We start from the raw sequence: 25317 nt of genomic DNA on the forward strand, positions 1-25317 counted from the left end.
AAAAAAAAAATACCCAAAACCTACATCCCTAGTCCTGTCTGGACTGACCCTTTACCTGCATGGCCAGCTTCCTCTGTGTATCTCCCCCTGCTGCCCCCCCCCCCCGTCACCCCATCATCCCAGTATCCAGTCAAGCCTGTGTTGTAATTAGCACAGCACAGAGCTGTTGTGTGTGGTAAATGGAAGCACACTCCTCCTGTGGCCACCCATTCAAGAGACCAGGTCTTCCTCTTGTCAGGCTATATCCCCCATCTAATATATGAAGCCTCGAGCGCGGGGGGGGGGGGTGGGGGGGGCAGGGTGGAGGGATCACTCTGGCTCTTGGAGGCTCAAGGTCAAAGGAAGACAGCGACACTTGTCTTATTTTCAGACACGCTGACCTGTGTCTATGTGTGTATCTTTCGCAAAGCTAAAATTGGAAGCCGCTGGCCCTTCCCTGTTGGGTGAGCTGAGAAGAGAAGGGGTTGTCTTTCTCCGTGGCTTCATCTCACTTAGTTTTCTGAGGAGTGCTGGTTTCAAGGACACCACGTTAGTCACAACTTAACAACCTACATGGGGAAAGGTTTATTTAGGCTCAGTCGCATTCGGAGGGTTCAATCTGCCCTCAGCTGACTCCTCTACGTAGGGGGGAGGGTGAAATGAGAAACATGGTACACTCTTCAAAACCCTGCCCCACCGGCCCTCTTTCTCCTCACCTCGTGACAGCCCATTCACCTATGACCATCAATGGACTGACCCATGAAGGATGTTAGCACACTCACATCTTTGTAGTGCCACCAGCTGGGACCTTTAACACATAACAGGGAGGTGTCACTTTATACCCAAACTTGGAAGGCGAGCCTTGTGCTGAGGGACGACTGACTTTCTTTCGCCTCCTCTTCCTTTTAGGGAAGACCTTCTTCCAATCCCTGTGGTACTAGAGGTCTGCCAGTCAAGTAGGCCCTCCTACTTCATAGAAAAGATATGATTATACATAAACCAAAATGAGGCCAATCCAGAGCTGTAGCCTTGCCCAAGCGTTTGCTAACCTTCTGAGACCCTGGTGGGAATTAAACACATGAAGGCACTTTGCTGACTATGGCCTCTGGCAAGCGAGAGCCACAGGCCCCAGTCCACCCTCATAGAAATCCATCTCAAGCTGACTCCCGTCTTGGGGGTCCCCACAACCTTCTCATGGCTAAGGCAGCCTTTCCCTTGCTACCTGGAAACTCCACACAGTGATATCCAAGCGAAAGGCATCTTCAATGGAACAAGACACTGAGATGCAAGAGCCCAGGCTTGCCCAAACTGGTTTTACACTAAAAGGGTCATTTAAGGCTCAAGTTTGGGGAAATTCCAGACAAACAGCTGCTTCCGGCACAGCTAGATAGCAGAAGTCCAGCATTGCCGATGGGGCCTCTTTGGGAGTCCCCTCTCCTCTGCGCTGGCGTCATCCTCAAGCTGTCTATATGTGGCATCAAGACACTAGAGTTTGTGGCACTTAGGCACACAGAAAGAGAGTAAGACTCTCCCAACACCCATACCCATCCTAAGAGAATTTTAATTAGCTCCTTTGGGGTCATTTTCCCATTGGCCAACTGATCAGTGAAGGTAAACTCACATCTGATGGGCAGCGCTAGACCATATGTTTTGGGGGATGGTGATTTCCCGGAGGAAACAACAAGAGACAGAGAGACAGAGGAGCAGCATTCCCTCTGGCCCTCCTCCCAAGACCCATTCCCTGCATCAGAATGGCCAGGATGCCTACTCACTTCCATAGAGACACTCTAGAAGGCCCATCCCAGAAGGCTTCCCTCTAGGGAAGGAGATGCCCAACGTAACCCTTTGCTGTCTGGGTCCTCACAGCCAGGCAAAGTAAGCCAGGATGGTTTTTCTCACAGTTTCTCTCCTTTCCTCCCCAGGGCTTCTGTTCCTGGTTCTTCAACAGCCTAACCATGAAGTAAGTGCCTCTCTTGGGGGTTCGGATAGTGTTGTGCTGGGTGAGATGCAATGAAGGTGCAGAGACGTAGACTCCCCCTCAACCCCCGCCCCCCCCATGGATGACAGGCCTGAGTGTTGGACCTTACTCTGCTTCCAGCCTCTCTTAGTGGAGGTAGGCAGAGAGCCTTTCCCCAGGCTGTAGCTGATGAGTGGGAGCTGAGAATAGCACTCTGCCCATCGCACCTGCATCCTTGCCCTCAGGGAAGGACCCCATGTAAAAAACGGAGTCAGTATTCCCATGAGCTCAAAGCAAGCCTGCAGGCTCTACTCCAGGAAAAGCGAACCTTCTTTGCTTGGTTTCTGTGATCGCCACACATCATATTTGTCAAGAAGGATCTAGAACATAAGGGCAGATGTCCCATCTCTGAGCCTGGATGGCAGAGGCACCTGTGGTCCTTGCCCACCTCACCTCCTAGATCTCTGTAGAGCCACAGCCCAAGACACATGCTTTCTCTCATTTCCCCAGGACCAGTGGGATAATTCAATTGGATGGCCATTTATTAGAGTGAGCCTTGGTAGACACACATACACATGCTCCTGCATACAGGCATGTACAGTCATGCACAGAGGCATTGTACACTCACAAACAGTCATATCTACAAGTACACACACTCATATATACAGGCATATGCACATACGCATACAGGCATGTACAGTCATGCATATATATACACATGCATACATGTGCACCACTTTTCTTTGCCTGTGCTCAGTCATATATAATCCTGGGCTCTCCCCGAATATCGGCTGTCTGCTGTCCACCGTCCAGTGTCTTGTCTTGCTAGGTGACTCCTGCTGTACAGGGTGCAACCTTACCACTCCTTGGAGACTGTACTAGTCAGGGTTCTCTATAGGAACAGAACGTATAGAATGATGCTCTCTATTTATAAAGGAGATTTATTAAAATGGCTGACAGACTGTCACCCAGCTAATCTAAAAAAGGCTGCCTCTGGAGGGAAGGTCCAAGAATCCAGCAGTTGTTGAGTCCATGTGGCTGGATGTCTCAGCTGGTCTTCAGTATAGGCTGGAATGCTGAAAAAGTAGGCTCTGGTGCCAGTGCAGGAATGGACATTCTAGGAAGAGCAACCAGGAGAGAGAGAGAGAGAGAGAGAGAGAGAGAGAGAGAGAGCGCAAAGGAGCTTCCTTCCATGTCCTTTCTATAGGCTGCCAGCTGAAGGCGTGGCTCAGATTAATTAAAGGTGGATCTTCCTACCTTAAAGGTGGATCTGGATTAGAAGGGGTTTTCCCACTTCCAATGATTTAGTTAAAAAAGAAGAAGAAGAAGAAGAAGAAGAAGAGAAGAAGAAGAAGAAGAAGAAGAAGAAGAAGAAGAAGAAGAAGAAGAAGAAAGAAGAAGAAGAAGAAGAAGAAGAAGAAGAGAGAAGGAGAAGAAGGAAGAAAGAAAGAAAGAAAGAAAGAAAGAAAGAAAAAGAAAAAAAGAAAAGAACATCCCTCACAGCTGTACCCAGCCATTTGGGTTTTAGTTCATTCCAGATGTAGGCAAGTTGACAGCCAAGAGTGGCCATCACAGGGACCATGTACTGGCGGCTTGGTTGGCCCCGCCACTCCACTTCCCTCTGTAAAGGCTGCTGGACTCCGTGCATGTCCACACCCACCGGTCCCAGTTAGGCCTTTCTGAGACCCACCCGCAGGAGCCACCAAACACCTGTCTTACCCAGCTAGGACCCCAGAGGGCACAGGAAACTGTTGCTGAGTCATGAAAAGCCTGAACTGTGCCTAGACCTGTGACTTCCACTGGAGACTCCGCATGGCCTTTGTTTCCACTGCTCCAGCTCCCTCACCACAGTCCCCAAGAAGTCAAGCAGCTGCTTTGTGTGGGGCACTTGAGTCCTTATGCTGAGCCACACGTGGGCCAGTAGAGGGCAGTCTCTTAGATGCCGCCGCCCCCCCCCCCCCTGCCGCTCCTCTGGTTTTGCTTTGTTAATTTATTAAACACCTACAAGCCAGAATACACATACCTGAAAGACTCAAGTCCCCTGTCGCTCTTACCCAACCCCACTATTTTATTGCATCTTTTTGAGACAAGGTCTCACTTTGTAGCCCAGGCTGGCCTCCACCTTGAAATCTTCCTGCCTCGGTCACCCGAATACTGAAATTACAACTTTTGCACCATCGGGCTTAGCTTACTTTTACATTTTAATCAATAATGTTTATCAATATGTTTCTTGCTAATCTCATGAAATAGTCAAGGCCAGCTAACTTTGAAAAACATTTTTAATGCTGATTAAGTTAGAAGTTCTAAAGATTCAAAGGCATGGTGCTCCAGCTCAGCTCTGGTGTAGCCCCCATATGGATAATGTTACCACATAGACAAGAGCATGTATGTCTTAAGAGAGGAAGGAGTCAGGTGCAGGCTTGCTTTCTTTGTATATAACTGCAGGGATCCAGCCCACAGCCTAGTGCAGCATACACTCTGCCTTTGAGCCCCACCAGCCCCAGAGACAAGCTTATTATTCACCCTTGCAAGAAATAAATTACGGCTTCCCATGAGAGTTACCTCCTGGAGGTAACTCCCCAGATTTCACTTAACATCTATACTACTTCTGAACGTAGTGGAGACGAGGCGTTTAACTCAGGGACCCTCAGGAGGGCAAGCCGCATCCCAACCATAGCTCATGTCTAAGCATCTGTTCCCGGGGCAGGCAGTACACACTAGCTATAGGTCTGTGGATTTGGCAAGTTCACAGGCAGAAGCAGGGTGGGACATTTTTCACTCCGTTGCGTGGGAACAGCGGGGAGAGTTGGAATGACGAGGGAAGGGAGCCCCCGACGGGAGTGTGAAGCTGGCTTCCTGGATTTTCTACATGTAGTCTCGGGTTTGCTCCCTGTTGCTGAGCTGAAATAACCCTGACAAAAGCAACTTGCGGGAGAAAGGGTTTATTTGGCTGACAACTTCAGGTTACAGCTTGTCATTCCTGGGGAGGTCAAGGCAGCAGGAACTTGAAGCAGCCAGTCATACTCCAGTCCAGAGCAGAAAGCAGTGAATTAATGCCGCATGCCAGTGCTCACCTTGTTTCACCCAGTCTCACACAGTCCAGAATCCCCTGCCTAGGGAATGGTGGCACCTAAAGTGGGCACATCTCCCTTGCCCCTAATCAATGTACTCAAGATAATCTCCTTCAGACATGCCCATTAGCTAAGCTCAATCTTGACAGTCCCTCGTTGGGGCTTCCTTCCCAGGTGAGTCTAGAGTGTGTCAAAGTGACAATTAAAGCTGACAGTCACACAATATCAATGAGTACTTACAGGGAAAGTGTGTGTGTGTGTGTGTGTGTGTGTGTGTATGTGTGTGTGTAATGGGGAAATGGAGTGCTGGTAAAAAACAGGACTTCACAGAGCAGGCGGCTCTGCAGTGTCACTCACTGAGAGCAGGAGATTCAGGTGGCTGTGTTGTTGCACATCTGTGTGTGTAGCTTTTGATTATGTGTGTGCCTGAACCCCCAAGCCAGTGAAAAGGTCAGTGTGCAAGCTCTGTGTGTACTCATGTTTGCCTTGACTTCCACTCCACCCCACCCCAAGGCTCCCATCAGAGGGGCGCTTCATGGGGAGTCACAGCATTGAGGGAGGCAGGAAAGTGGGGCTTTGTATGACATCTAGCACCCTGTGGGAGCACTGCCAGAAGTGACAGCTAGGCGGTTTACTAAGCAGAGATAACTCAGCCAGAGTTTCTGTGAGCACGGTCTACTCAGAGACAAAGGCTACCTGGATTCGATGGTTCCTTCACAGTGGGAAGTTGCAACCTGTCATGCCAAAGGGCTTTGGGGAAAAAGAGAAGGAATTCCCACCAGGGGGTTCTGGAAAGGTGTTTCTGAGCTGGGATTTGAAGGATAGAAAATAAAAAGAAGTAACTATGGAGCTCAAAAGAGTAAACCTGAGTCGCATGTCAGAGGAGAGGGCGGTGTGAGCAAGGTTGGGAGCTGAGTAGAATGTCCAGAAATGGAGACTCTTCTGGCATAGCTAGAAGCAAGGCTACACAGTGAAGTGAGAAAACACAAAAGGATCCATTGGGACTGGGTCTGCCACATGGAGACTACTGCGATTTGATCCACAGGCAGGAATGAGAGGGGTGGACAGTAGCTGACAAAGTCCACATCAAGGTGAGTAGCTATGGAGGCTAGTCCAGTGGTGCAGGTAAGAGGTGCCCATGACCTGGATTAGAGCAGTGGGCAGGGCAACTGTGTGTGTGTGTGTGTGTGTGTGTGTGTGTGTGTGTGTGTGTGTCTAGGAATCACAGGGCCACAGTCAGTAGGCTGTGGCAGGGTCTCTCTGCATAGCCCTGGCTGTTCTGGAACTCAGTATGTAGACCTCACCAAGTGGGCCTTAAATCCACAGAGATCCTCTTGCCTCTGCTTTGCCTTGCAAGTGCTGGGATTAAAGGCGTGCACCACCACACCCATCTTAAACTCTCTCTCTCTCTCTCTCTCTCTCTCTCTCTCTCTCTCTCTCTCTCTCTCTCCTCTTTCTCCCTCTCTCTCTCCTCCAGGGTCTCTCTACATAGCCCTACATGTTTTGGTACTAATTATGTAGACCAAACTGGCCTCAAATTCACAGAGACCCTCCTGTCTGTGCCTCGTAAGTGCTGGGATTAAAGGCATGCACCACACCTAGCTTAAAATGCCAAGTCTTTTTGTTTTGTTTTACGTATTTATTGTATATCTACTATTATATATATATATGTATATATATCTCACATGCATGAGCTACAGATGGTTTGAGCTGCCATGTGGTTGCTGGGAATCAAACCTAGGTCTTCTGGAAGAGCAATCAGTGCTCTTAACCTCTAAGCCATCTTTCCAACCCCCATAGGCTGCTTTTAAAGGAAAATTTAGAGGTCTTGTTTCTGTGGAGAATAGCAAAAAAGGGTGGGAGAGGAAACATAAAGTGTTGGCATGTGGCTCGGGCAAACATGTGAGGTGAGTAGCCAGCTGTTGACCAGCAGCATTAAAGCTTAGGAGGCGAGTCAGAGCAGAGGATTTAGACTTGACAAATGGACGCTTAGAGACTAAAGTTCAAGTGACAGGAATAGATGGGTCACCTAAGGGAGCAGAATCAGCAAAGGCCCCAGGGTGGCCTCACTGGGAAAGGAAGAGGGAGGGGCCTCTTCTAGGGTTTGAGATCACACAAGTCCACGCAGGTGTGGCTGGCAACCTTCAGATGATGTGGACCTCAGGGATCTGGGTCTTTCTTGAGGAGGCATTTCTAGGATAAGCAGATGTTCAAGGTGTGGAAGTGAGAGCAGGGCTTCCTTTCCAGGAGATGTGTGGGAGGAGGGAAGTGTGCTGTTAGAGAGACCCTGAAGGAAAACGGGATTGCGGGGTGCTTGAGGGAGTTGCTTGGTTTATTTTGCAGCAGCCTACACATGCTTGAGCCTGGCTGGAGTTTAAAGGGGAAGATGTGGGTGGGTGTTAGAGAGAGGAGGATGTCAGAAGAGAGGAGGACATTTTGGAAACAGCAAGTCTTCAAGACAAATGGAAGGAAGGGAAGAAATCAAAGCAGACAGGAAGCTCGTTCTGGGAGTAATAGAATGGTAGGAAGAAGGGTCCGGAGCTGGAGGCAGGATTCCTGACCCAGGAAGGGCAATCTTGTTAGCCCTGTCCAGTCCAGCTGTCCGCTCTGTCTGTCTGTCTGTCTGTCTGTCTGTCTGTCAGTACTCTCCCTCCACCACTGTACGCACAGTTCAGACATGCTTTCCTTTCACACGGTCAGATCCGGCATCCCAAGCCCGCAGCAGGACACATCCCCATTCTCCAATGCTTTCTCCCCAATTTTCAAAGGCCCCATTCTTGGGACTTAATTCTCGAGTCCAGGCCAAGGACATCTTTTAACTACTCACAGATAGAAAAATCAGGAACTCTGATAAGTCTTTGAGTTGAGATGTTGAAATCCTCAAAGATGTGCTTCTTGTCGTAATGCTTGAAAAATCTGAGTCCTGCACTGGGTATTCTAGAATGTTCTTCAAGCCAGGATGTTTGAAGGTGGATGTAACCAGCGAGCTTACCTAGAAGGTGGTAAGTGTGGAAGACGAATGAGGAGATTACATGGTTGTGAGCATGTTTGCATGTGTGCAGGAGTTCATGCCCCCTTCTACCCACACGTATGTATGTTGCAATCTCTTTTACCATGGGTTTTATACCCTAAGATTCTCACCTGGTCACCTATAGGCCCTACAAATAACAGTATTATCAAGTTTCACCCTCTTTATTCCTCATGGTGGGTACCAAACTCCATCACGACCTTTGAGGGGACAGAACATCCTCAAACCTTAACTGTCACTGAGAAAAAACTTGCACAAGACACAAAGGGAAATTCTTCAAATTTCTTAATTAAATACCAGAACGCCTTCAGTTTTTGTAGAGGACTCTGGTTTGGTTCCAGCATCAACATCAAACTCTAGTTTTCGGGGACCCGACACCCTCTGGCTCCCAAGGACACCTGCACGCGAATGACACACATGGCATACATCAACTCATGTAGGCTTCCACACCCACACCCACACCCACCCGCACACACAATGAATGACTCTTTAAAAATCAGATTTAATGAGATTATAGAAATTTTCCCTTTATATTTTCCAACTTTTCTACAAGTATTTGTTGCTTTTATCCTTGTGCTTTAAAAAAATATTTATTTTTATGTGGTGTTTTGCCTCCATGTATGTCTGTATGAGGGTGCCAGATCCCTTGGAACTGGAATTACAGACAGTTACGAGTTGCCATGTGGGTGCTGGGGATTGAACCCTGGTCCTCTGGAAAAGCAGCCAGTACTCTTAACTGTTCAGCCATTCTCTCTAGCCCTTGCTATTTATTTTTGAGGCAGGGTTTCATGTAGCTCGGGTTGGCCTCAAACTCACTATGTCACTTAGGATAGCCATGAACTCCTAACCCTTCTGCCTCTACCTCCTAATCGCTTAGATGACAAGGAAACACCTCCCACTGTGCACTGACATATCCAGACAGGTAGGGGAATTATAAGCCATGCATCTATAGATTCTTACCTGTATCTCCTGATAAGTGTGTCGTATCTTTGCTTGATGTCACCTAAGTGTGAAATTGCTAGGTGATAGAGTGTGCATGCATTCGCTTTCAGTAGCTGAGGCCAGCTGTTTGCCACTGGGTCTGGCTAGTGTATACATACTCAGTTTCCATGGAGGAAAGCACCCTTGCCCTCACTTACACTTGGCTACTGTTTACTTTTTCCTTTTGGCCAGCGTGGCAGTGTGGAGTGTTATCTGGCCTTTCAGGTATTGCCTTTGAGTTGAAGGAACTGAAAAGAAAAAAAAAAAGGACTTTTTTGAAGGGGTACATCCGAGTTATCAGTAGTGCTTTGTTCATTGCCAGCAGCGTGACAGGCCCAGAATGTTTGCAGAAGGGCTGGGGGGCTGACTCGAGCTCACAGGGCTCTGGGTTCCTGAGTGTGCCTAGAGCCGAGCTTCTCCCTGATGTACCTGTGGTCGCTCACATGCTCTCCATGTGCACCCGAGACGCGGAGAAGAAGGACAATATCCTCCCCAAGATTAAAACTTAGGAATAAGGTGGCCATTGTCCCACTGTTCCCTCTACCTACCCCCATGCAGGCAGTGGTCACTCTGGTACCTGAGGGATGCTCTTGTTTTTGTCTCTTGTAGGGACCGGGACCTGATCAGCAGGTGTGGGGATGACGCGCGCATCTACATCATGTTTCAGTATCACCTCATCATCTTTGTGCTCATCCTCTGTATCCCCTCCCTGGGCATCATTTTGCCTATTAACTACATTGGAGCTGTTCTAGGTAAGCAGTATTCAGCAGGCTGTTGGCTTGGTAAGCTGGGTAAAGCTTGGGCCCTATGGGTCTAGAAATCTGGCTTTTAGTTCTTTTTCTGGAGGGCAGCTGCCATGTGGCCTTAGGCAAACCATACTGCGGTCCCTCCATGTGCAGTCTGGAGCCTATATAGCTTTGTTTGATCGAGGCCCCGAGAGAGTATAAGCTCATTGTTCAGCCTAGAACTGCCTATAAATGTCCCTGCGCCACACGGAGGATGTGTGTCCCTGATGGACACAGCTCTCTGTACATGCACAATTTGTCCGGTAAAACTTCTGCCCACACTCACTGTAATGACACAGCATTATGAGTGAGGGCTTGGCTCCTGAGATAGAATTGTCCTGGCTTCACGGCGTTTGCCCACATTTACTTCCACAAAAGTGCCTTCTCCCAAGCTAACCAGGTATTCTACCTTCCGAATCGGTTCCTTCCACTACTTCAGACACAGAGAGAGATGTGTGCCAAGCACCCGACGCTCTGTGGGAGCTCAGGGAACAGTGCATATATCTTTCTTAGGACTGTGGTAGGGACGGAGCTGTGGGAAGGCTGGTGTCCCGGGATTCCTCTAGGTAGCAGCCAGTTTTACCCCATCCCTCGGGTTTTCCACGTTTCTCCTCCGCCAGATGTAGATCTGAATGAATCCACTGTAGCATTTTTGAGCATGCCCTGGACCGCAGCACCAGACGAAGTGTTCCTGATATTCCAGAATCTCCTTCTTAAGCATCAGCGATGTGCTTAGCTGTGGTGCTGTGGTGGCGATAGCATAATGCAGATGTTCCAGATGTTCTAGGAAGCCTGGAGCTGCCTCAACAGGCAGATTAATACACATGGCCAGAAGGAGCTACTTGGTTTGAATACGGAAACATCCCATTTTCTGGAGTTTAGGCTTCGTGTTGGGATTGTGGCCAGCATTGCTAATGCCATCAGCCTGATGATGGCAACACAGCCAGCTGGTTCCCTCGGAGCTGGTTTGCTGGGTGTCTGCTCCATGCCAGTCATGCTCTGGGGGATTCCCCAGAAACTTGGTCTCATGGGTGATGAGACAGCCCAAGTCGGCACCACCCAGGAGGACGGTGCTTTTTCTGGAAGCTGGGGAACAAGTCTGGGGAGCCAGAAGGAGAAGCAGATGTCGACAAGCCTCTCTAGACACTTGGCATTTGTTCAGGAACCTCGAATTCTGTCCCTGCCATTGCCCCCAGTGGTGTAGAGGCCAGGATCAAGGTTGGCCTTTTCTTCTCTCTTTCAGACTGGAATAGCCACTTTGGTCGGACCACCATTGTCAATGTCTCCACAGAGTAGGTACCTGATCTTCACTCCCATTCTACTGGTTGGGCGCTAGTGGGGAAGAAGCATTGGTGCCCAGGATGAGCAGCTCTGTGCTGAGGAGCAAGCCTGGCTTCTGTGGAATCCGGGGCCTGAGTGGGATGCCAGAAGCTGCATTCTCCTGACGGGGCAGGGCTTTGAGTGCCTTAGTTTCACCATTTTTCATGAGGGGAACAACTTACACTGGCCATTCTTGGTGACTGGAGAAATGGTCCTATTTGCGTTAGTGTCTTGGTTTGGGTTACTACTGTTTCGATGAAACACCACGACCAAAAAAAGCAAGTTGGGGAAGAAAGGGTTTATTTGGCTTTCACTTCCACATTGTAGTCTGTCACTGAAGGAAGTCAGGGACAGGAACTCAAACAGGACTGACACCTGGAGGCAGGAGCTGATGCAGAGGCCATGGAGGGATGCTGCTTACTTGCTTGCTTCACATGGCTTACTTGGCTGCTTTCTTATAGAACCCAGGACCACCAGCCCAGGGATGGCAACACCCACCATGGGTTCAGCCTTTCCCATTTGTCACTAATTGAGAAAATGCTTTACAGCTGGAGCTCATGGGGTCATTTTTCTCAGCTGAGGCTCCTTCCTTTCTGATGACTCTGGCTTGTGTCAAACTGAGATAAAATTAGCCAGCACACTTAGTGTATCTGCTCCCGAGAAGGCCCTGTAGCAGGGCAGGAGTCTGGGATCCTTAAGATGCAGCATCCTTGACAACCTGGGCTTCAAATCAGCCCTCAAATAATGGAGTGAATCACAGGCCCACCAGTCTGTTCTTCTGGTAGCCACAGCAGGACAAAAGAACCAGAGGACCGGTCAGGCTTCAGTGCTGCCATCTACTGACTCTGCATCTGGGGAAAGCAGAGCCTTGGCCCAGATCCAGTCCTCAAGCATGGAAAATACCCTAGGCCATGATCTTCTGAGTTCCCTGCCGTGCTCAGGCCAGGAGCCAGCCTACCTGCTCGGTAGCCACATCAACCCAAGCTGAGCCAGATGTGGCCTTGCTTGCCTAGACTGAGGCTCACTAAGTGGCTTGGCCACTTCAGAAGCAGTACTACCCTGAGGTGCGAGGGAGATCCATCTCTCCCTGTCTCCACCTGCCTCCCACCTCCACCCTCTCCCCACCCCACCTTAGGCCTCAGAACAGACTAGCGTTGCTATAGCTCTCTGATCGGCAGAATGCAGCGATGGAACACTTTCCCCTCCTCCACCAGCCAGCTCTGCCCACCCCAGTGTTACCAACAGGAGCACAGCCACCAGCACCTCCTGAGCCAGTCATTCTGGGGTACCTGGTGTCCCTTCCCAAGAAGTAAAATGCTATATAGCAACACAGGGCCTTCAGTGTACATGGCTCCACCATGCACAGTGCCAAAATACTCTATAAGGAACCTGACCTTGCTCCATGCAGAATTTGAGTGGCTAAGCATCTATTTAGATGGGCAGAGGCCTGTGGCAGGTCAGGCACTGAGTCACAAGGAGTAGACAGACCTAGCTTGCTCTCCTCAAGCCGTGCCACTCAAGCCTCCAAAGAGCAATTCTGACCAGATACCTTGAGGCAGCATCCTGTGAGCTGCATGGAAGGGTGGAAACAGAACCCAGTGGCCACCAGTTTTTTACTCCAAGGAAGTGAGATTGCCTGGCCCTCCTCCCTCTGCCTATGAGGTGGTACCTCCCCGCTCAGCCTTATGGGCACCTGTGAGGTGAGGAGTGGCTACGCATGTCTGTGGGCAGCCAGTGACCTTAGGCAGGTGAACTACTGCTCTGGCCCTCCTTTCCCCAGGGGTGAGATGAAGGGTATGGTCAGGGAACCACCATGAGGGGCTCTCCAGAAGATGCGAAGAAAGAGCTTAGTCCCACCCTGGATCTGGTCCATTGGAGTCCTGTTGTGGTGGGAGTGAGTCTGGCTTGACAGTGGGAGGGATTGCTGGGGATAGTGAGATGACGTGAAGCATAGCAACACTGTGGGGCTCCAGGGGTCTGCAGCATATACAAATCTTGTGCTGTACTCTCCTCCTGGCAGGAGTAAGTTCCTGTGGCTGCATAGCCTCTTTGCCTTCTTGTACTTCCTCATGAACTTCTTGCTCATGGGTCATCACTGCTTGGGATTTGTGCCAAAGAAGAACCTCAAGGTGAGTGTATGGAAGATCTTCCCTCTCCTCAGCTTCTCAAAAGCACCATCTTGGCTCACGGAAGTGGAGGGTCTGCCCCTCAGGGGAAGCAAGAGCCCCCACCCCCGTTTGCCCTACCCCTGCATGCTCTTCCCTCTATTTCCCTCTGCCCTAGTATTTCACTTGCTAAGCCATGAAAGCCTCTCACACTGGTTGGTAAGTAGCTGTTCATGGCTGCCTCCCACCCTCTACCTCTGCTGCCCCAGGAACTCTGGGAGCTGCGATAGAATGTGTGGCCCTAGAATATTCTCAACTGAGAGGTGTGAGCAGTTGGGGTTAATTCTCACCTTGGTCCAACTCCCTGGCTGAGGGCTGCACTTGGGGACATCGTCTCTCCTTTTTATTTTATTATTTCTTTTTTAGTTTTTAAGAGTGTGTGTGTGTGTGTGTGTGTGTGTGTGTGTGTGTGTGTTATGTTTACCATATATGCTCATGTGTATGTATACTTGCTCACACAGAGTCCAAAACAGAACATCAGATGTCCTGCACTCTCTCACTCTCCACCTTATTTCCCTGAGACAAGCTCTCTCACTGAACTTGGAGCTAGGCTTGCTGCCAGGAAGCCTCAATGAGCCTCCTGTCTCTGACTTCCACAGAGCTGAGGTTACAGGAAGACTTGGCCATGCCTGGCCCTTTCCGTAGGTACTAGGAATTTGAACTCAGGTTCTCAATCTTGGGCAACAAATGTTCTTAACCCATTCAGCCCGTCTCCACAGCCCAAGTCTTCATCACTTGATCTTCAAAACATTCTCACTGTTGAGGTACACCGTAGGCTCCGGTGTGCAGAGCTCGATGCTGAGGGGCCATGGGTGGGCAGGATATGGCCTTTGAGTTGTCTGTGCTCCATGGGGAAGGGCACCCATGCCAATGAGCACCCATGGCTTCATCCTTAGCCCGTCACTCGCAGTAGAGCAGGATCTACTTCTTTGAGCCCACCCAATCTAGAACAGATCCACTTTAATCTACCCTGAGTGTAGATCCACACACTCTGAAGCCGCCCCCCCCCCCAAGCACTTCAGCACTTCAGCCAGCCAGGTACAGAGGCTGGGACATCAAGCTGCAGCAGCTTTCCCTGTGGTCTCCAGATAGTGTCTCAGACTCGCATCTTGAAACTGATAGATCAGGATGTGACCCACCCTCTCCTCAATCTCACTAAATTAGCTTTCCATAGCTATACCAATGTTCCTGGGGGGAATCAACCTAAAAAGATGAAAGGTGTGTTTTTCTTCTTTTTTCCTTTCTGCCTCACAGTTTTTGGTTTTATTACGTACTCAGTAGGCGCCATTGCTTTAGGGCCTGTGATGAGACAATCCCTCATGGTAGGAGCTGGTGACAGGAGACACCTGTCCCTTAAGGTGACAGGGAAACAGAGACAAAGAGGAGGGGTTGACATGCCATAGTGCCCTGTGAGGGCACACTGCCAGCTATCTACGACCACTCACTAACTCTCCTCTCCAAGTCTCTCTCGTTTTCCTGTGGCATTAGGTGTTTAAACACCTGGGCCTCTAGGGAACATCCCATTGCACTTGCTCCCAGCTCCAGGCCCCTAGAGGACTAGGCATTTCTCTAGCAACATGACATTTTTATACTGGAAAGGCAGGCAGTTCAAAGAGACTGGGAGTCAGCAAGCAGCCGCACCAAGCTGCAAGTGGGCACGCATGGCGTTTTCTAGAAGGGAAGATGTGGTCCTTCACCTTGGCCCTGGCTCTCCCGTTCTGATTTCAGCTGTCTGGAGGGGTTCCCAGATGGAGCACAGAGAGTAACTAAGGCCTGGCTTGCTGGGTTTGGGGTGGAGGTGGGGCTACAGACTGCTAGCAAGCATCTCGCTTAACAGGAAGGCTCTAGGAATCAGGCAACCTAGTGAGAGCAGAAAGCCTGCTCTCCAGGGGCCCCGGGCCTCTAAGAACCCATATACCCAGCATTCTCGAGGAAGCACAACTTTCTCTCCCAAAACTCCAGATCACCAGGACACTGATGATCACCTACGTGCCCACTGAAATCCAGGACCCAGAGATCATCAGCAAGCACTTCCAGTAAGTGGGAGGGAGGGCTGTGGCAAGCATCATCTCCTCCCAGTGTCCCCTTCCGGGCTCCCATATGAATGTGAGTTGACACAGAATGCTGGGGTTAGGGGCATACCTGGTGGTGGTCCTCTCTGGACTCAGCTCTCAGAATGGGGAGGATCACCAAGGCTACAGCAGTGTCCTAGAAACCCTTGTTTGACATGGGTGACAGGCAAGAGGAGCCATTTAAGTTTTTCTTGTGGCTTCAGCTACTCAGCCCAGGGAGACCTTGCATCCCAGCTGCCTCAGGTACAGTGTCTCCAGACCCCTCTGGTGTCCCCAAGTCCCTGGACCAGAGATGGTGCTCCCTGTCTCTCAAAAGCAGCTCCTTCCTAGGCTCCCAGGGTTTGGAGCATGCCCACAGTGTCCTGAATCATCAGTAAAGGATGCTGTGAGTGTTAGAGGACCAGGATTGAAACTCCAAAGATAGCTCAGCCTTAGGGCCAAGAATGGACACCATTCTGAGAGGCAAGAACCCTGACAGCGGTGCCTCTCATCCCTGTGGACCGTGACGTTGAGCAGGGAGTGAGGTCGCTCAACCCAGCCCCACAGGTTGGTTCAGCATCCATGTTTGTGACTGCAGTGAGGCCTATCCTGGGTGCGTGGTGACCAGAGTCCATTTCTGCTATGACACCAGGAACCTGATTGACTTGGACGATCAAAGGTGAGATCACAGAGGGGCCTGTTGACATCTGGGGTTTGGGGGTGTGCAAGGGCAGGATGGTGCTTTCTCTATTCGTCACTGACCCAGAATATTTTTCTTCTGCTGCCCGCTCCCCCGACCCCCACTGGCAGGCGCCATGCCATGCGGGGCAGGCTCTACTACACGGCCAAGGCTAAGAAGACTGGCAAGGTGATGATCAAGACCCACCCCTGCTCCCGACTGTGCTTCTGCAAATGCTGGACCTGCTTCAAGGAGGTACCTGACCGAGGCAGCGGTGGGGAACTATGCTGTAGGCTGAGTCCTGGAGCCTCAGTCTAAATCTCCAGCCCATTCAGGTCTAGCCCAATCATCCAGAACCTGGCTCCCACTTCCCTCTCACCTGTACCCTTTATCCTTTGCACATACTAAGAGGAGTAAATTAAAGCCTTCCTTGGCTTCCAATCCAGGGCAGCCATGGAGCCTTGCTCTTGTCTGCCTTCTGGTTCTAGCCAGATAGACCAGAGAGGACATGGCAGGCTACGGTAGGCAGCCAAGCCCCCAGGCTTTCAAAGCCACCAGGGCAGAAACAGTTGAAAAAATGGAATCCACCTTGTCCCCTGACCACTGTGGCCAGAGGGCACCTGGACTCCTGTTTCAGCCAGACCAAAAGAAGATTCCCCAACCTCCGACACAACTGCACGTCCTTGCTGCATGAGAGCCCTGGGGCCCAGCCAGGCCACCTCGGTCCTGGCCTCTCCTGCTCTGAGGGCCTCCTCTTGCCCCAGGTAGATGCGGAGCAGTACTACAGCGAGCTGGAGGAGCAGCTGACAGACGAATTCAATGCCGAGCTCACGCGTGTCCCATTGAAAAGGCTCGACCTGATCTTCGTCACCTTCCAGGATGCCAGGACAGTGAGTCGGTGGGTACTGGATGACCAGAGTTCAAATTGGGAATGTCGCTCAGCCTAAGGGCAAGGGCAGATGCCACTCTCTTACCCTAATCCTCGCCCCTGCAACTCTCCACACACACACCTCTCCCCGCTTCTGTGTTCTCTCCTGGCTGCTCTCTCTGCTCCTTTCTGGGAGCGTCTGCATTTGCTGGTCCCAACGTGGCTGTACCATTTCCCCAGCTGGTGGGCCTCAGCTGTCCTCTGGGAAGGTGCCTCACTTCATATGACCTCACTTTGGTACAGTGGTATCAGCATAGCCTATGATCTCCTGCCAAGAATGGCAGCCATTTCCCCTCATTCCTTGCACGTTGCCCCCTCCTACTACCAGTGAGAAAGCCAAGAGAAGGCCATTTTGTACCTCCTTCCCTTCTGCTGTAGGCTTCCCCACAGACTTTAACAATCTCATCCCAACAAGGAATTAATTCCATTCCATTTAGAATGTTCCAGAAGGATTTTTAGTACCAAAACAAAACAAAAATTGTATGGGAACTCCAAAACTGATCTCTAAAGGATTGTGGAGCCCTCCTCTCCCTGGTGGGAGCTTTATAATGCAAGGATGCAGGGTAGATTGCTCCTCTTCCACTGAACCCTACAAAAGGATAGCCTGTATTTTAGTCATAAACAATTGTGCATAATTTTCTAAGTTGTTTAAACCCTCAAACTTTTTTAAAAATATTTTTTGTTTTATGTATATGGGTGTTTTGCCTGCATATATGTCTGTGCACGCATGTCTGGTGCTCATGGAGGCCAGATCTTCTGGGGCCAGAATTACAGAGGATTGTGAGCAGCCCTGTGGGTGCTGGGAATTGCACCCGAGTCCTCTGGAAGAGCAGCCAGTGTTCCTAATCACTGAGCCATCTCTCCATCCCCTCAAACTACTACTATTTTTCCTTCCTTCTATCCATCTTTCCTTCTTTTTTCTCTCTTTTCTTGTCTTTTTTTTCTTTTCTTTTCGAAACAAAGGTTCTCTGTGTAGTCCTGCCTGTCCTGGAACCTCCAGGCTGGCCTTGAACTCAGGGATCTGCCTATCTCTGCCTCCTGAGTGCTGGGATAAAAGGTGTGACCATGCTCAGCCTCTCAAATTATATTTCCAGTTTGGTTACTGATTTCTGCTCTGTTCACTCCCCAGTGGGTTGTCAATGGACATATAGATGATTTATTATTATTATTGTCATCATTATTATCATCATTATCACCATTGTTGTCATTGTTATTTTTTAAATATATTTTATTAATTTATTATTATTATTTATATAAAGCAATAACCTTATACAAGACAAGATTGTTCATTTCTTTAAAAAAATCACCAGTTGGCAAAGACCTGAGCCTTCATTACAGCAGAATGTGTGAGTAGAAAGTCAAAGACTGGGCTCTTGCACCGGCACGTACCCCTGTCCAGTTGCATCCCAAGGCATTTTCATTTAGGAATCTGTGCCACTGAGATTCTTCTCCTCGCCACAGCATGGATCCAGGGCCACAGGAAGAACTCCAGGGTCTGGGGTCATGGTGCTGACATGAGCCGAAGCTAGCCCCTTCCTGTACCTGCAAAGGACGGGCTCATCTGTGCATTGGGTAGCGTCTGTGCTGCTAAGGAAGGGCGGGAGCTGAGGACTCCATGGCCAGCTCCTCTTCCTAGATAGTCTAGACACCTCCAATTCCCACTTTCCCTCCAGATACTGTCCATTCCTAAAGTCCTAGGAGACCTAACGAAGGTTTGAGAACCCCCAAGAGAACCCCAACAGTGGGATTGTCTCCGTGTCCCCAGGACCCTGCTCTATGAGTCTCTAAAACTTCCCTCCTACCTCAGACCTATGTCTCTTCTTTGTTCCAACTCTGCAGCATCTATGAGGATTACAGGTACATCCTGTGTGGCAAGCACCCCAAGCAGTCCTCAGTAACGACCGTCGTCAAGAACTACCACTGGAGGGTCGCTCATGCCCCTCACCCCAAAGACATCATCTGGTAAGCCTCCTCTGTGTACCCCTCTCTGTCACTGAGATTGAGGAAGGCTACAGAAAGGACCTCCTCTCTCTACTTTATTGGCCAACACAGAGTCCGTGGGGACTAGACTCAGAACCGTCCAAACCCTGCTGGCCTCTGCCACGTGCTTTATTGCACTGCATGCTCACCTTCCCCACATGCATGGAGGGGACCAACCTTGGGGAAAGTTCTCACCATTGTGTCTCCCTAACCTTCTAGAAATAGTCTGAGCCTTTACAAATGATGTCAAGGAAAAAGCTCAGTGACCACCCCACACAGGACCAGACTCACAGCTGCCATGTAGGAAAAAGTATTGCTCTCTCTCTCTCTGGACTGAGATCTGGCCTAAATGTGCCCCCTCCTCTCCTTCCCTTGCCAGGAAACACCTGTCCATCCGCCGTTTCAATTGGTGGACTCGCTTTATCGCGATCAACACCTTCCTCTTCTTCCTCTTCTTCTTTTCTCACCACGCCCGCCATCATCATCAACACCATCGATATGTACAACGTCACCCGCCCCATCGAGAATTTACAGGTGCCTCCTCTGCTCAGGCCAGGTCTGGGGCTCTCCTGGGACAGGGCTCTAGAACTTTTATAACAACAGCATGGTGAGGGATGTGTCGTGTCACAGGTAGGGTAGGGCATCCTGGGTTCTAAATAGGAGGATGTAGGGCCTTGCCCATCTCAGGGTAGGGAGGAAAAGGAGAGTAGCTGTAGGTAGGTCCTGGGAGAGGCCGAGGATGGGTGGTCCAAGTGAATGTGGGCTTTATAAGGTCTGTTAGATTGGGTTCCTCTGAGCCAGCTGGGGCTCTGGAGGACACAGCAGGTGTGAACAGTTCTGTCCTCACCAGCTCCTTTGGTTCCCAGTAAGATTAGAGGGAATGGAAAAGTAAGGTGAGGCCTAACACAGCCCTTGGAAAGAAAGAGGGATCTTCAGCATTGTCTCTGCCTCCTTCCCCTCCTGACGCCTGTAGCCTGGGCCCTGGCAAAGCACTTCCTCAGATTAGAGGATGCCATCCACTTAGAAGGCAGCTTCAAGGAAGCACTGGCCCATTTCTTCAAATCCTGTGCCCTTCATGGTGTTCTAATGAGCCAGAAAGCTTCTCCACCCATAGCACACCTTTTCTCAGTGAAATACACACACACACACACACACACACACACACACACACACATACACACAGAGAGAGACATACATAGACCCATACATGTGTACATACACACAGAGAGAAATATATACACATGCATGTGTACATACACATAGACATACATACAGAGACACACATATGCACACATACATATACACACAGAGAGACATACATAGACACATGCATGTATACATACACACAGACATATATACAGAGACACATATGCACACAAATACCCAGAGACATACATAGACACATGCATGTGTGCATACACACAGACATACATACAGAGACACAAACACACATAGACATACATAGACACATACACACAGATACAGGCATACACAGAGAGACATATATGCACAAAAACACAGATACATGCACACACACACATGCACACAAATACAAACAGATATACATACAGAGACACATATGCACACAAACACATGTACACACACACACACACACACACACACCACAGCCATACCCCTTTTGCTTCCTGTCACAAATAGATAAGAGGCCCAGGCCATATACATGCTGGTCACCTCACTGCTCTCTGAGGCATTGCTCTTTCCTTACCCCACCCGTACTGCCCCACATTCACACATCAGAGTTCAGGCAGTGTTGTCCCTGAGTCAAAGAATGTGAGTTGCAACGGCTGGAGCTGCCTTAGGATAGTCACTAAAGAAACCTCAGGCTGCCTCTTCCACGACCTGGCCATAGAAGCCCTTGTGGACTTACTTGACTTTGGGGTATGTGCCTCTGCCTCCTCCAGGTAGGTGAACTTCTGGCCAGGAAGGCACCTAAGGAAGGCCACACCCACTCTGTAGACTCCTCGGGGAGTGCATGCTCGGTTCTTGACTGGTCTGGGAGAGGCGGGGCTAGGTGGCAACCAGGGCAGCCTGCGTGGGAGGGGCCTTATGCTGATGTCTCTCATGTCCTCCTATGCCCCTGTCCTTCCAGAGCCCAATCGTGACCCAGTTCTTCCCCTCGGTACTACTCTGGTCCTTTACAGTGATTATGCCTCTGGTGGTCTACTTCTCCGCCTTCCTGGAGGCTCACTGGACCAGGTGAGCTGGGGAGGGGGCGCTCTTCTCTTTCCCTGGGCGGCTCTTTGCCTAGTTTCTTCTCCTTTCCTTTCTGCCTGGCACTTGGACCTTCTGTCTAGCCCAAGGGTTTTAAACCTGGCAAGGGATGGTTTTGATATTTGAAACCATCACAGAAGACCAGAAGCCCTGTGTTGTCTGGCCTTGGAAATGAAGTCTAGGGTGACAAGGCTGCTAAGTGGAGTGGCTGTCCTCTCAGACCCCAGCATGCATGGAGGGGCTAGAACTGTATGTGTGAATGCTGGAAACTCAGAAGGCAAGCAGCCAAGGCCACAGCAGGAGTGCAGGCACTCAATCCGATATATGTATGTGAACACAGCTGGCTCATATGGCACCAATGTCTCCAAATTGAAGAGATTTTTCTGTTTATGAATGCTGATATTTCTATGGTGGTAGGTAGCTAGGTAGACTCTATTAGCCACAGCCTACCTTTGGCCTAATGTCTGCAGTGCATTCCAAAAGTATTTTCTACCACATTACCAGGTGTAAGCCTTGTGTTACCCAACGGGAATCCTTACTGGCCTGGCCTGTAGCCAACGACAAGCCTCATATTCATTGTTGACATGCTCCAGATTTGAGTGTCATTGGTAATGTGGTTTTGATACAGAGATGTCAAATACATGACATGCCCTTATCTCCTTCCTCTGCCCAGGACAGACATTACTAGTTGATCATACTGTTCATTCCTGCTGTTCCCAGATACAGCACAGCTCACTGTGCTCTGTGAAAAGAGCCTTGGACTGAACTCTGCAGAGCAATTTTCCTGTCCATCCAGATTTCTTTCCTCTCGCTTTGTTTGTTTGTTTGTTTGTTTGTTTTGGGACAGAGTCTCTATGTAGATAGCCCTGGCTGTCCTGGAACTCACCATGTAGATCAAGCTGGCCTTGAACTCACAGAGATCACCTACCTCTGCCTCCCCACTGCTAAGATTAAAGATGTGCGCCACCACACCCACCTCGGACCTTTGATTATTTGTCTCACACAGTGACAAATGTTTCTCTTCATTTCCTTGTAGATCGAGTCAGAACCTGATCATAGTGCACAAATGCTACATCTTCTTGGTGTTTATGGTAGTCATTCTGCCTTCCATGGGGCTGACCAGGTACCTCACTTATCCTTCCTGTTTCAGCCGGGCTCAGCCTAGAGTTGAAACCTCCTTTCAGACGCCGCAGGCCTCTCCTGGTTGCTGAAAGTCTCCTCAAATGACAGTCCCCTGCCCGTCACAGGCATAGCTCGTGCCAGATACACAAACTGTAGTGTCAGCCCTGAATTTTGCCTCAGTTTGGAAGACAAGACCTCCTTACCAGTAGGACTGAGAGCCCGAAGGGGGAAGAATGCAGCCAGTGTAAATCAGAGCGAGAACACTTGGAGAGATAGTTGGCAAAGATCTGTTGCAGAAAGTGGCCTTGAGCTGCGAGGGACACAGATGACCTGACATTAAGAAGGAAGGGGACAACTGAGTGGTGGAATTGCACCCCTTTAATCCCAGGACTCTGGCAGGCAGAAGCAGGTAGATCTCTGTGAGTTCAAGGGCAGCCTGGTCTACATAGTGAGTTCCGGGACAGCCAAAGCTACATAGAGAAACCCTGTCCCCCCCCCCTCCAAAAAAAGGAGAAGGAGGAGGAAAAAGAGGAAGAGGGGGCAAGAAGGAAGCAGGAAGAATGAAGAAGGGGCAGGATGTTTGGCACCCAGCAGTCACCGGGACTCAGGAGACTGGGGAGAGAGAGTGGAAAGTAGGAAGCCAGAGGAATTGAGCCTTGGGCTGCAGCACATGGACACTGTAACTGAAGGTCTGGTTTTTTTCTTCATTCTAGTTTGAATGTGTTTTTACGCTGGCTCTTTGACATCTACTACCTTGAACATGCGACCATTAGGTTCCAGTGAGTATTCGTGGGTGTACACAGGGTTTTCTGTGTAGCTGCACTGGCATGGATACATGTGTACCCTTCCCGAGTGCAACCTTGCATCTGTGACACCAGGGAATAGGTAGATGCGGGTGGAGGTGTCCCAGAAGCCTCTTGCCCCTGACCTGTGTTGTGGTCCTCTTTGGATATCTGGTAAAGCCTAATGACTACAACGATCTTGAAACCACTGTAGTTTCACAAGGCGTTACCCCCGACGAGTACAGGGTAGGAGATCCTGTGTGTCCTCATAAAGTTTTCCTCATTGGTAACACACTGCATGAATGAAGTGTAATAGAAGGGCCCAGAAACTTCGTGTTGGTACAGTCCAGGAAGCCGATCAAGTTGTCTCCAGTTTTCACCCACTCTGAGTGGGGTATGTACGTGTGTAAAAGACATGGAATGCATTGTTGTCAGAGGCAAGAGAGGTGGTGGCTCAGTGGTCAAGAGTGTATAGCATTCTTTCAGAGGACCAGAGTTCAATTCCCAGCACCCACTAGTGACTCAAAACTGTCTGTGAGCCCAGCTCCAGGGCATCTAATGGCCTTTTCCGGCCTCCTTGAGCACTGTACTTCCCTGTACAAACTGAACGCATATATGCCCATCATTTCATAGTAAAATATATACTCACATATGTATGCCTATCATCTCAAAATACAATAAAATAAATACAGTTCTCAAAATGTTTTACAGTTTTGTGGCAGTCTTCATTAGCCCACTAGTAAGATAACACATTTTAAATAGAAGCAATGTGAAGGTACATTTTTGGGTTTATTTCACAGACATCAGTGTGAAGGCTGATTAACTCCTGGAATAAGACTATTAAAATAGGTGACAGGATCTATGACATGTGCATCGTGTTGAACATCTGGCCTCTTGTGGTTTTTTTTTTTTTTTTTTTTTTTTTTTCATGGTTATAGTATTTGAAAAATCCGATTAAAAAAAAAAAAGTTGCAAACTGGCCTTCACCTTGCTTGCTCTCTGCGGCAAGGACCAGGAGTTTCCAAGTTTTCTACAGTTAAACTGATGCTGTAACCACGGAAAGTTGTCTTCTCTGAGACGAGTGGGCTCCGCTTCGGCTAGGCACCTGTCTTCAGTACAGGTCACTTGATAGGAAAGCAAAGCGCGGGAGTCGGTTTCAGCACCACAGAGAATGACTGTGAAGAGCAGCGTTTACACACAGGTCCTGCTAGACTCGAGACTGTCCTGCCTCAGCTTCCTATGGGAATCACACCTAGGGTCTTGTGCTTGCTAGGCAAATGCTCTACCACTGAGCTAGTTCTAGCCCGTGAGGTAGCTTTGGAAGAAATTCTGAAGTGTGGCCAGAGGCTCATAGGTATCTCTACAAGAGCAGTAACGCAATTGTGTAGATGGGGACACTGAGAAATGCCAGGCATGCTTAAGTCTCCCTTCTAAAAACACTGTGTGCGTGCGTGTGTGTGTGTGTGTGTGTGTGTGTGTGTGTGTGTGTGTGTGCATGTGTATGTGTGCATGTGTATGTGTGTTTATGTGTGTATGTGTGTGTATGCATGTGTATGTGTGTGCGTGTGTGTGCATGTATGCCTGTATGCATGTATGCATGTATGTGTATGCATGCACATGTGACACCTAGTCTGCCTTGGATGTCATTCCTCTGGAGCAGCCAACTTATTTTTTTCATGACAGAGTCTCTCACTGGGACCAGGAGAGCACTTGATTAAGCTAGGCTGACTGGCCAGAGAACTGATCTTCTTTCTTTGCTTTGTGGGTGATAGATGCTGATTAGCTATCTCTCCAGCCCTTAAAATAGTTCCATGTTTCGTACACTAAAGACATTCGGGGAAGCAGCCTCTGCATGACCCTGGTGGAAGGTGGCTAGCTGCACCGAGCCCACTTCAGGGAGACAGAATTTTAACCAGGGTAGCTTCGTGTCTAGCACCTACCATCATTTTACATGAGTGACATAAGACGGTGTCGTCAACGAAGACGATGGGGTTTGAGTTGGTGCCGCAGTCACAGCGATGGCTAATGTCCCTGTGGCTTGCCGCTGACGTTCCTCATGTAAAGAAATGGCACAATTCAATTAGGGACTAGTGACGCTGAAGAGATAGCTCAGCCCTTAGGATCATGCACTGCTCTCGCAGAGGACCCAAGTGTGGCCCCTAGCATCCGCCCCAGTTGCCTCACAATCTCTTGTAACTCCAGCTCCAGGGGGATCCGATGCCTCTGGCCTCTGTGGGCACCTGCACGCATGTGCACA

The 25317-nt window shown here is 49.6% G+C and overlaps 1 protein-coding gene across 1 annotated transcript in view; it reads left to right on the forward strand.

Moving 5' to 3' along the window:
• Tmem63c (transmembrane protein 63C) overlaps window positions 1–25317 on the forward strand; it is a 36921-nt gene that overhangs the window by 2945 nt on the left and 8659 nt on the right. Inside the window, 14 exon segments of the mRNA XM_051149692.1 lie at window positions 1902–1939; window positions 9626–9768; window positions 11045–11093; window positions 13142–13250; window positions 15249–15322; window positions 15936–16016; window positions 16148–16271; window positions 16781–16914; window positions 18784–18906; window positions 19304–19382; window positions 19384–19458; window positions 21035–21141; window positions 22193–22279; window positions 22992–23057. Of these exon segments, the coding sequence (XP_051005649.1) occupies window positions 1902–1939; window positions 9626–9768; window positions 11045–11093; window positions 13142–13250; window positions 15249–15322; window positions 15936–16016; window positions 16148–16271; window positions 16781–16914; window positions 18784–18906; window positions 19304–19382; window positions 19384–19458; window positions 21035–21141; window positions 22193–22279; window positions 22992–23057 (1289 nt within the window).

Source organism: Acomys russatus, chromosome 1 (assembly GCF_903995435.1).
Source record: "Acomys russatus chromosome 1, mAcoRus1.1, whole genome shotgun sequence".
Taxonomy (NCBI): Eukaryota; Metazoa; Chordata; class Mammalia; order Rodentia; family Muridae; genus Acomys; species Acomys russatus.